General features: G+C 40.1%; 1 protein-coding gene across 1 annotated transcript in view; it reads right to left on the reverse strand.

Moving 5' to 3' along the window:
• The window catches only part of DDX10 (DEAD-box helicase 10), an 856,778-nt gene that overhangs the window by 742,921 nt on the left and 101,161 nt on the right, over nt 1–12,696 (reverse strand). Inside the window, exon 8 of the mRNA XM_053708541.1 lies at nt 6,550–6,712. Coding sequence (XP_053564516.1) covers nt 6,550–6,712 — 163 coding nt within the window. The remainder of the gene's footprint in view (nt 1–6,549; nt 6,713–12,696) is intronic.

Raw genomic sequence — 12,696 nt, forward strand, 5'->3', positions numbered from 1 at the left:
ACCCCCCCAAAAAATATTTGCTTAGGCTATACAATTTAGTGAGAGAGGAAGGCAGCATTAAAAAGGAATTTTTAGAGGTCACCATCATTACCATCCCTAAACCTAAAGACCCTTCACTATGCTCAAGGCCAATATCCCTCATTAATGCAGATATAAAAATGTACTCAAAATTACTAGCCAACCGGATTTCCTGCCTCCTACCCCACCTTATCAATCCGGACCAAGTGAGGTTTGTACCCCATAGAGAGGGCCCGGACAACACTAGACATCTACCAAATATACTAAGCCTATCCTCTAAACTTTTTAAGCCCTTATCGGTCATCTCCCTAGATGCCGAGAAGGCTTTTGACCGAATATGTTGGGACTATCTATGGGAGGTCCCCGGGAACTTTAAATTTCCAAGCGAAACGATAACTGCCATCAGAGCCCATTATTCCAACCCCACCGCTTCCATTAAAGGACTTGGCTTTCATTCCTCCCCATTCCGAATCTCGAACGGTACTAGACAAGGTTGCCCTCTATCACCCCTATTGTTTGCATTAGCAATCAAACCCATTGCTGAACAAATTAGAACCGATTGTCAGATGAAGGGAGTCACATTATTTGGAACAGTGCACAAGATAGCCTTGTTCACGGACGACGTCACCATATTCTCCCCAGACCTGGTACACACCATCCCCAGGCTTATGAAAATTCTAGAATCTTTCGGTAACCACTCTTTTAATAAATTAAATCTTTCCAAAACAAAGATTTATACTCAAGGTATTCCACCTACCAAATTACAACATGTGTATTCTAATTATAACTTCACATGGAGAGACAGACTTGTCTCACATCTAGGAGTCAAACTCTCCGGTAGTTTTGCCCAGGTAATAAAAGACAATTACCTCCCTCTCCTAAAAGAACTTAGAGCCCTCAAAACAAATGGAATCTGCCCCACATTTCCTGGCTAGGAAGAATTATGTAGTAGATAATAAGGCTAAGGAACCTTATAGAGGTAGAAGTTCAAGACCAGAAAATAATGTCGGATATACAGATCCTCGCAATGGCGGCCGCTCTCCCAGAAGATATGGTCAGATGAGAATCCTGCAAAGACAGAAAAGGAGGCACCACATTGGATGATAATGACAGGGTAAGTGACACAAACACCAGACAAATGGCAACTCATGAGATGGGGCACAAAGAGTGCCATCAACAGGCCGGGACCTCTTAGTCGCCCGACAGACTTACTCCCGGAATGCAAGGAACAATCATGTGGTGGCGTCTCACCAACCAGGAACCGTCGGGAACCAACACCTTCAATGCCTGCACCAATGGGCTGGATCAGACAGAGGGGTGTGTGTGTGTGTGTGCGTAAAGGGCTAACAACGCTACTCGTGTGTATACTGACAACACGGTATGCCCCACACACAAAATAGAAAGGAGTTATTCACAGAGCAAGGGTGACAGCCTGATGAAACTGCCTTTTTTAGCCGAGAAACGCGTTGCTGTGATTTTTACCTGTTTTAATAAGCTTGGTTTTATATTCACCCTTGCTCTGTGAATAACTCCTTTCTATTCTGTGTGTGGGGCATACCGTATTGTGAGTATACACACGAGTAGCGTTGTTAGCCCTTTATGCACACACACCTCTGTCTGATCCAGTTTATTGGTGCAGGCATTGAAGGCATTGGTTCCAGACGGTTCCTGGTTGGTGAGACGCCACCACGTGATTGTTCCTTGGATTCCGGGAGTGAGTCTGTCGGGCGACTAAGAAGTCCCAGCCTGTTGATGGCACTGTGTGTGCCCCTTCTCACGTAAGTTGCCATTTATCTGGTGTTTGTGTCACTTGCCCTGACGTTATCATCCGATGTGGCGCCTCCTTTTCCGTCTCTGCAGGATTCTCATATAGGAAGAATTGCTGCACTAAAAAATTCTTTTTTACCCAAACTCACAAACTTATTTTGATGCCTTCCAATTAGAGTCCCCTAACATATCCTATTACAAATATAAAGCGAACTGACAAAATACGTCTGGCAAAATAAACCTCGCAGAGTGGCGCCCAAAATCATTAAAAAACCCAAAACCTTTAATCCGGAGCTCTCCCGTCCCCTTACGCCTTGGGAAACAATTTGGAGCCAAGGCAATACGCTCCATAAGCTTTTATCTATGCATTACTCCCTAATTAGGGGTGTTTCACCCTCCAAACCTTTGCCCCATCTCCAGCATTGGGAAACCCTGCTGGGATCCCCAATACCTCCACAAACCTGTATGAGATCTATTACAAAAATATTAGCACACTGGTACTATGTTCCGACTAGATTAACCAGAATGTTGCATAATGTCTCTCCTAACTGTTGGCGTGGCTGCGGACAGAAAGGTAACACTATGAACATTCGGTGGGAATGCCCCAAGATTCGCCCCACCGTGGAACACGTTTTCTCGTTTTATACAACATGGGTATATATCCTTGCCTAAGTCACCATCTCTAGCCCTTTTACATATAGGTACACACAAACACACACACCTTACCAAAGCATCACGCATACTTATGAATATACCTTTTTACGACTGTCAAAAACTCCATAGCTAATTCTTGGAAGGTAACCCCTCCAAACTGGTCTAGAATTCTTAATACTATGGCATACATATACACAATGGAAAAAATACATTTTCTAGAAATTAAACAACTCTGACCTCTGAATTTGTTTGGCCTGACTGGAAAGAAAAATATGACCGCATAGAAACCTAATGTACTAACAACTGACTGACAGTTTCTCCTGACAGTGTCCGGATCTCTAGCTGGTCCCCCCTTCTTCTAGTTATGTAAAAAAACAAAAAAAAAACACCCGCCTCCTCTTCCCTACTATACTTAGTCCTTCACAGCTTTACACTTGCATTTATCTTCAATGTTCTTGACATGACATTTAAGAACCTGGTTATTAACCCTATGATATTTCTTGTACGGTAAAAAAAAAAACGAACCCCTTTTATTTGATTCTTTATTTTTGACCACTTATGTATCTTGTCTAATCTCTCTAATTTATTGTCATGTTGTTGAAATCTAAATAAATCTTTTGAAACTTATGAAATGTAGTTTGTTCTCTTGGAATCCTTTGTTTAAAAGCATACCTATGTAGGCTCAGAAGCAGTAATCCACTATTGGGAGCTAGTTTCCAATTAGTGGCTACATGCATTCTCTTGTCATTGGCTCATTAGATGTGTTCAGCTAGCTCCTAGTAGTCCATTGCTGCTATGGAACAGATTATGTGTTTAACCCCTGCAAAGGGATAAATTGTATACAGTTATAAGCAATGAATAATGCTACAATAGACTATTATAGCATTATCCTTTTGCACTTTATGTCCCTTTCATTTGACTAAAATCTGGTACCTCTACAAAAACTAAAGACGTCTGTGTGTCTAGTATTCGGAGAGGCCAAACTAAAGCTCAACTATGAAAAAACTACATTATCATTTTACAATATGTCTAAAACAACAGCAAATGTATATCTAATTGTTGGTCAAATATTTTCTTTTGCATAAAAATGTTTTCTCACAGAACACATAAAAAACTGTCATTAATATATCTAGATTGATTTGTAGAGATGTAATTTCTGTGCAGAAAAAGCAATAAAAGGTATCATAGCAATACCTAGAAAGCTATTATTCCTTTTTGGTGGGACTAAAATCATTTTACTGCTTTAAATCGCTCAGCAGAATAATCATTTATCAATGCCAAGCAATTGTAAAAACTGCACTTGTCTCTCTCTGGTTCTATTAAAGCACAGAGAGAAGCAAGATTATCTGACAAGTAATAAAGCAAAGGCACTTAGTGCAGACATAGGACAAATCCAGTACAGCTAAAGGATAGACAGAAAAACCTGTCACAAAATGGAGGTCTCACTAACCAATTAGAGTAAATAATACAAGCTTTATTGAACAGTTATAATAGGAATTTCAAGTAAGGTTTTGTTTTTGTGGTGTTTTTTTGTGTTTTCAATTAAGGTTTTGTTTTTGTAGGGGGGAGGTTTGTGTTTTCAATTTAGGTTTTTTTTTTTTTGTGTTTTCAAGTAAGTAGGTTTTGTTTTTAAGTGCATTTTTTTAGTTAGGGAAATAAACTCAAAATTAAAAGGACAGGTATCTGAAGGAGAGTTGCTGCTCATGAGCAAACAAATCAGCTCTGGAATGTAGTGAAAGCTAGCTTTTAACATGGGGGCGCATATATAACTAGAGGGAGCAGAGGAATAACCTCTAAACTATGCTTATAAAATGTATTTAGTGTTAAATATCCCGTTTGAAATACCCCCTAAACTAGTTAATCATGCAAGGTGGGAAAAACGTAATATACTTTTATCAATTATTTTGCCCATATTCTATGTGGGTTACCTCTGAATATTGTGTTTTTTTCCTAGAAAGGATGATGTGGAACATACGCGATTTAGAACAATAATCCTCTATTGTGCTTACACAGTGATTGCTTCATCAGCATAGTAGCTTGTTTATATCTCTCCCTAATTGGCCACATGAGAAGAGATTAAAAAAAAAGACAAAGAGGCGGCATTTCCCTGGACTGCTCTGAGGAGGTATGAAAAAGGGATAGTAAACACTTATATGCTTTGGTATCACCCAATGAGGCGCCTATCTTTTTTTTTTTTTTTATGTCTTGAACGTTGATGGTTCTTCCTACAGACTTATCTTTTAATATTTCCTTATTGCTATTTGGGTATATTTTAGATTTTAAGGCATTTAGATCTAGCATTTTTTTTTTTACCTATAGACTTTCTCTTTAATATATCCATATTTTATAGGTGTATTCAGCTTGAAATCAACCCCTTTAAAAATACTTAGATATCTATATTTCTGTTCTGACTTTAATTTGTCCCCTTTTCATGAGATTTAGCACCAAAAAAAATCTGGCATTTCTAATTCTCAGAAACACAAAAGCACACTGCAGACATTAGTGTGTGCCGGTATTACTCAGTGGAGCACTAATATCGATTTTGCAAAAGCGATATTTAGTGTTCCACTTGTAACCTGGCCCTTAATGTCCTGACAATATATTTCATTATCCTGTTTGCTAAGGTGTAAGAGGTGTCAGTGAATGATCCAGAGTATTGCTCTTTACTGTATTTCAAATAAGTTGCAGAATGCGCCTAATATTTGCTATATGTATTTTGCCATCTCTGTGCAGTTTAAGATCTTTTGAGCCCTGGCATATTTGAGATGATGGCTAGTAGTCAATGTTTAACTATTGTTATGTGTCTCATTGTATGATTCTTAATTAGCGTGTTAGATAAATGCTCAAGATTCTCTATTATTCCATCCTAAAATATGTTAGATCAGCTGATCTTATGCTGACCACTTACGCTATGTTTTATCATATTATATGGATACATTTAATGTATCTTACAATTGTGAGTGAACCTAAAGTTAATGTTAGTGTATATGAGCTAGAGAATAACATATTTCTCTGGTACTGTCTTAAGGTTTTAGTAGCTGGATGCAGGGCTGCTTATGCGTTTTGTTTTTTGTCTTTGCTCTGAGTGTACCTTAGCTAATATCATATTTCTCACTGATCTAGCTCAGTAGCTGTATTACCCCCCTTAGAAATTGAAGCTCCCTACAAGTCACATTATATGTACTTTCTGAGGTTGACTGCCACAACTTTACTATAGATTTCTCACCCCATATATGATCCAGCAATGGAAATACATAACAAGTGATCAGCTTATTCACAAACTATACTTCTATGTGTGAGTCTGGATAATTATATACATTTACTGAGTCCAAAAGTGGCCCTTCTTTGTATTATCCCTAATAACCCCCCTATATTTTGCAATTCTAGTATCTGTGGTCACTAGTTGTCATTAGGGGTATGCAATGTTTATTTTTATTTTCCATTTTATTTTACAAGATAATTGACTAGTGTTGATTTGAATCAAAATGTATAGCTTGATACCTCAGTGTTTCATTTTCTTAAATCAAAGAAGTTCAAGAGTGACCTCCTTTATGTTTGGGGGACCCTTCCTACTCTATCTATAAATTGAAAAAGAGAGGTAGCATCCATAATGCACAGATAAGACTATTGTCAGTGTATTATTCTATGTTGTCATGTGTGTCATTGTCTTATACACATTTACTGCGAATTCGTCATGTCTACAAGCAACGTGCATTTTGTGTTTGTAATTTCTACTATATGGCCCCAATACAAATATTATATACAAAAAAGCCAGTCAAGGCGTAAATATTAAACACGAAATAGCACAGTTAATGGTACTAGCTATGAAACGCAGAATATACAAAGACAGCATTTGTCCAGTTTATGTTCTATTATCTCACTGACTATTTTATTTATTATTTACATCTGTCAACTGAAAATAACAAATAAACTTTAGCAAATTCCCACATGTAGCTTTTTTTTAGAGCAAACACATGGCTGTAAGGTTTGCTTCTAATTGATAATGAAGACATTTATAGCATGAAGTGATTATCGCCAGAGATTTAAAAAAAATGAATAAATGATTAGGAGGGGAAAAAAAGTCACAATTCCTTAAGATATAATACATACCTAACCCTCTAGCTGCGATATCAGTAGCAAAAAGCACGGCAGCTTTCTTCCTTACAAAGTCATTGTATACCTCCATCCTCTTCATCTGCTGTTGCTTTCCATGCAGAGCTAGGACAGGAGTACCAGGCCGCAGCCTGCAGAATACTCTGAATAGGTACTGAACCTGGCACAAGAAGAAATCTGTATGTTTAGGAAAACTAATAAGTCAAATATGTGGCAGACACACAGCCAATGTAGAGAAGGGGGACATGACAAAGATATGCGACTGAAGCAGGACATGGAGCATACAATAGGAAAGAAATAGCAGACACCCCATCGCAAGCTGGCACACAGTCAGTTGTGAGGTAGACAGGCAACCATCAGAATGTAGTCAGACAGACCATGAAGGAGAAACCAGGCTGTGAGAATTAAGTAGAAGGACAGGACATTTCTTTTGTTTTTGCATATAAAGTTTTATATAATTTAAATGTTTTTAGTATAACAAGGGTCAACTTGTGGTTAGGGACTGGTGAGCTTCACCATTAGCTCATAGCACACATGTATTTAAATTGTTGTGGGATAGTATATACTGATACAGTGCCAAATCCAGGATTTCAAAACCCAAAATGACTACAAAATCCAGAATTTTTCATGAATTACAAAAAAATAAAAAAAATAAAACCTCCACCTATACTGAAAATATGAATGTTTGTATGCCATGTAAACAGGAGATAGCAGCGTAAATTAACCTCCAGGTGGGGCCGGTAAAAATAGATATTTTTGTATCTGGAACAGCTGGATTTACTCATTAAACAGCCACATTTTATTAGCATTCCAATACCTATTGGTCTGTTTACAAAAAGAGAACATGTGCAGGCCTTCTCTTTCTACATTGTCTGTCCATTTAAACAGGCATATCCTTAAAGGGACAGTCTAGTCCAAAATAAACTTCCATGATTCAGACAGAGAATGTCATTTTAAACAATTTTCCAATTTACTTTTATCACCAATTTTGCTTTGTTCTCTTGGTATTCTTAGTTGAAAGCTAAACCTAGGAGGTTCAAATGCTAATTTCTAAGCCATTGAAGGCCACCTCTTCTCTCAGGGCATTTTGACAGTTTTTTACCACTAGAGGGTGTTAGTTCATGTGTGTCATATAGATAACACTGTGCTCATGCATGTGGATTTCCGGTGAGCCAGCTCTGATTGGCTAAAATGGATGTCTATCAAAAGATCTGAAATAAGGGGGCAGTTTGCAGAGAGTTAGATACAAGGTAATAACAGAGGTAAAAAGTGTATTTATATAACTGTGTTGGTTGTGCAAAACTAGGGAATGGGTAATAAAGGGATTATCTATCTTTTTAAACAATACAAATTCTGGTGTAGACTGTCCCTTTAAGAAGAATAGGTGAGGGTTTTAATGAGCAAAACCAACTATAGAAAATACAAAAATAAACATTAAGGAACATCTACCCCATATTTACTATCCTGCAGTAAGCATGATAAATCATTTAGAATACATTACGAGGAAACACATTTTACAGTAGTGTGTCCCTTTAACGTGAACACTGCAGGCTTATACAGTGGTATTATATAAATACAAGTAAAATGCGTGACTAACAATTCCCCATAGGCGAAAGTAAATTGCATGCAAGATATGGAGGCTGCATTGAGGGAGATCACATGTGACCAGAGTGCACTCATGCAAATGTGCACACTACATTTACGTAGGTGGCACTTAAGTCTGGTATATATGGGCCACCAAAGAAACCTTCTGAACAAAGGGTAGTGAAGATCCTCACATTTAGCGGACTGCATGTGCATCGTATACAAAAGTGTTAGAAATTACATAAAACTACCTATAGGTTTGAATGTATCCTGTAAGTTGTATTAGACATGTAAATATTGCAAAAATTACATAAGATACTGTTGTTTACACTTGGTCCCATCCCCTCTCCAAGATGTCCCTTTTTACATATGCAAATATACAAAATCCAAACCTTTTCCCATTCCCGGGCAGCTTAGACAAAACGTTTTGCACCTGTAATGACACTTTACCACTCCAAATATCACAATATCTGAGGAAGGGACGTCAGATTGTGCTGGTCAGTGCTTTAACAGCACATGTACTATTAAAAAATGCTTTTAAGTCATTTAAAATATAGATGTGTGCTCTTATTGGAACCTGGGTATTGACATTTAAATGGCACATTGCTAAAGAAAGACAGAAAAATTGTTAAGTCAGAGAATACTGTAGGAATGCATATGAGAATCCATACAGCCAAAAAAGTAAAAACAGAAATTATGTTTACCTGATAAATTTCTTTCTCCTACGGTGTATCCGGTCCACGGCTTCATCCTTACTTGTGGGATATTCTCAATCCCTACAGGAAGTGGCAAAGAGAGCACACAGCAAAGCTGTCCATATAGCTCCCCTCAGTCATTCGACCGACGGTTAGGAGAAAAAGGAGAACCATAGGGTGCAGTAGTGACTGTAGTTTACAAAAAATAAAATTTAAAACCTGACCAAATGCCAGGGTGGGCCGTGGACCGGATACACCGTAGGAGAAAGAAATGTATCAGGTAAACATAAATTCTGTTTTCTCCTACATTGGTGTATCCGGTCCATGGCTTCATCCTTACTTGTGGGAACCAATACCAAAACTTTAGGACACGGATGAAGGGAGGGAACAAGTCAGGTAACCTAAACGGAAGGCACCACTGCTTGTAAAACCTTTCTCCCAAAAATAGCCTCCGAAGAAGCAAAAGTATCGAATTTGTAAAATTTGGCAAATGTATGCAGTGAAGACCAAGTCGCTGCCTTACAGATCTGTTCAACAGAAGCCTCATTCTTGAAAGCCCATGTGGAAGCCACAGCTCTAGTAGAGTGAGCTGTAATTCGTTCAGGAGGCTGCCTTCCAGCAGTCTCATAGGCCAACCGGATGATGCTTTTCAGCCAGAAAGATAGAGAGGTCGCAGTCGCCTTTTGATCTCTCCTCTTGCCAGAATAGACGACAAACAGGGACGATGTTTGTCTGAAGTCTTTAGTTGCTTTTAGATAAACTTCAAAGCACGAACCACATCAAGATTGTGTAATAGACGTTCCTTGTTAGAAACTGGATTAGGACACAGAGAAGGAACAACTATTTCCTGGTTAATATTCTTATTGGAAACCACTTTTGGAAGAAAACCAAGCTTGGTACGTAAAACGACCTTATCTGTATGAAACACCAGATAGGGTGAATTACACTGCAAAGCAGACAATTCAGAAACTCTTCTAGCAGAAGAAATAGCAACCAAAAACAAAACTTTCCAAGATAGTAACTTAATATCTATGGAATGTAGAGGTTCAAACGGAACCCCTTGAAGAACTGAAAGAACTAAATTTAGACTCCATGGAGGAGCCACAGGTCTGTAGACAGGCTTGATTCTGACTAAAGCCTGTACAAACGCCTGAATATCTGGCATGGCTGCCAGACGCTTGTGTAACAAAACAGACAGAGCTGATATCTGTCCTTTTAGGGAACTAGCTGACAGACCTTTCTCCAATCCTTCTTGGAGAAAGGATAGAATCCTTGGAATCCTAATCTTACTCCATGAGTAACCCTTGGATTCGAACCAGCAAAGATATTTCCGCCATATCTTATGGTAAATTTTCCTGGTAACAGGCTTTCTAGCCTGAATCAGAGTATCTATAACTGATTCCGAAAACCCACGCTTAGCTAGAATCAAGCGTTCAATTTCCAAGCAGTCAGTTGCAGAGAAACTAGGTTTGGATGTTGGAATGGACCTTGGATTAGAAGGTCCTGCCTCAAAGGTAGCTTCCATGGTGGAACCGATGACATATTCACCAGGTCTGCATACCAAGTCCTGCGTGGCCACGCAGGAGCTATTAGAAATACCGAAGCCTTCTCCTGTTTGATCCTGGCTACCAGCCGGGGGAGAAGAGGAAACGGTGGAAAGACATAAGCTAGATTGAACGAACAAGGCGCCTTGGGATCCCTGGACCTGGACCCGTAACGTGGAACTTTGGAGTTCTGACGTGACGCCATCAGATCCAGGTCTGGAAGGCCCCATAGTTGAGTTAACTGGGCAAAAACCTCCGGGTGAAGTTCCCACTCCCCCGGATGGAAAGTCTGACGACTCAGATAATCCGCTTCCCAGTTGTCCACTCCTGGGATGTGAATTGCTGATAGATGGCAGGAGTGATCCTCTGCCCATTTGATGATCTTGGATACCTCCCTCATCGCCAGGGAACTCTTTGTTCCTCCCTGATGATTGATGTACGCTACAGTCGTCATGTTGTCCGACTGAAATCTGATGAATTTGGCCTCCGCTAGTTGAGGCCATGCGTGGAGCGCATTGAATAACGCTCTCAATTCCAAAATGTTTATCGGGAGAAGAGATTCTTCCCGAGACCAAAGAACCTGAGCTTTCAGGGACTCCCAGACCGCACCCCAGCCTAAGAGGCTGGCGTCGGTCGTGACAATGATCCACTCTGGTCTGCGGAAACTCATTCCCTGAGACAGGTGATCCTGAGACAACCACCAGAGGAGTGAGTCTCTGGTTTTCTGGTCCATTTGTATTTGGGGAGACAAATCTGCATAATCCCCATTCCACTGATTGAGCATGCACAGTTGCAGTGGTCTTAAATGAATTCGAGCAAAGGGAACCACGTCCATTGATCCAACCATTAGTCCTATTACCTCCATGCACTGAGCTATGGAGGGTTGAGGAATGGATTGAAGAACTCGACAAGTGTTTAAAAGTTTTAACTTCCTGACCTCCGTCAGAAAGATCTTCATTTCTACCCAGTCTATTATTGTTCCCAGGAAGGGAACCCTTGTGAACAGGGAACTCTTTTCTATGTTCACCTTCCACCCGTGAGACCTTAGAAAGGCTAGAACAATGTCCGTATGAGCCTTTGCTTTGTGAAAGGACGACGCTTGTATTAAGATGTCGTCTAGGTAAGGTGCTACTGCAATGCCCCTTGGCCTTAGCACCGCTAGAAGGGACCCTAGCACCTTTGTGAAAATTCTGGGGGCAGTGGCCAATCCGAAGGGAAGAGCCACGAACTGGTAATGCTTGTCCAGAAAGGCGAACCTTAGGAACTGATGGTGATCTTTGTGGATAGGAATATGCAGGTACGCATCCTTTAAGTCCACGGTAGTCATATATTGACCCTCCTGGATCATTGGTAAAATTGTCCGAATGGTTTCCATTTTGAATGATGGAACTCTGAGGAATTTGTTTAGGATTTTTAAATCCAGAATTGGCCTGAAAGTTCCTTCCTTTTTGGGAACTACAAACAGGTTTGAGTAAAAACCCAGTCCTTGTTCCGCTGTTGGAACTGGGTGTGTCACTCCCATTTTTAAAAGGTCTTCTACGCAATGTAAGAATGCCCGTCTTTTAATCTGGTCTAAAGACAAGCGAGACATGTGGAACCTTCCCTTTGGAGGAAGGTCCTTGAATTCTAGAAGATACCCCTGAGAGACAATTTCTAGAGCCCAGGGGTCCGGAACATCTCTTGCCCAAGCCTGAGCAAAGAGAGAAAGTCTGCCCCCCACTAGATCCGGTCCCGGATCGGGGGCTACCCCTTCATGCTGTCTTGGTAGCAGCAGCAGGCTTCTTGGCCTGTTTACCCTTGTTCCAGCCTTGCAATGGTTTCCATGCTGGTTTGGGCTGGGATGCGTTACCCTCTTGCCTAGTGGCTGTAGAGGTAGAAGCCGGTCCGTTCCTGAAATTGAGAAAGGAACGAAAATTAGACTTATTTTTAGCTTTGAAAGGTCTATCCTGTGGAAGGGCATGGCCCTTTCCCCCGGTGATAGCTGAAATAATTTCCTTCAACTCTGGCCTGAATAGGGTCTTACCCTTAAAAGGAATATTAAGCAATTTTGTTTTGGACGACACCAAGATTTTAGCCAAAGCGCTCTGCGCACCACAATTGCAAAACCAGAATTTTTCGCTGCTAATTTAGCTAACTGAAAAGCGGCATCTGTAATGAAAGAATTAGCCAACTTCAGGGCGTGAATTCTGTCCATGACTTCATCATAAGAAGTCTCCTTCTGGAGCGAGTTTTGTAGTTCCTCAAACCAAAAAGCCGCTGCAGTGGTTACAGGAATAATGCAAGAAATTGGTTGAAGAAGAAAACCTTGTTGAACAAAAATT

Source organism: Bombina bombina, chromosome 3, assembly GCF_027579735.1.
Source record: "Bombina bombina isolate aBomBom1 chromosome 3, aBomBom1.pri, whole genome shotgun sequence".
Classification (NCBI taxonomy): Eukaryota; Metazoa; Chordata; class Amphibia; order Anura; family Bombinatoridae; genus Bombina; species Bombina bombina.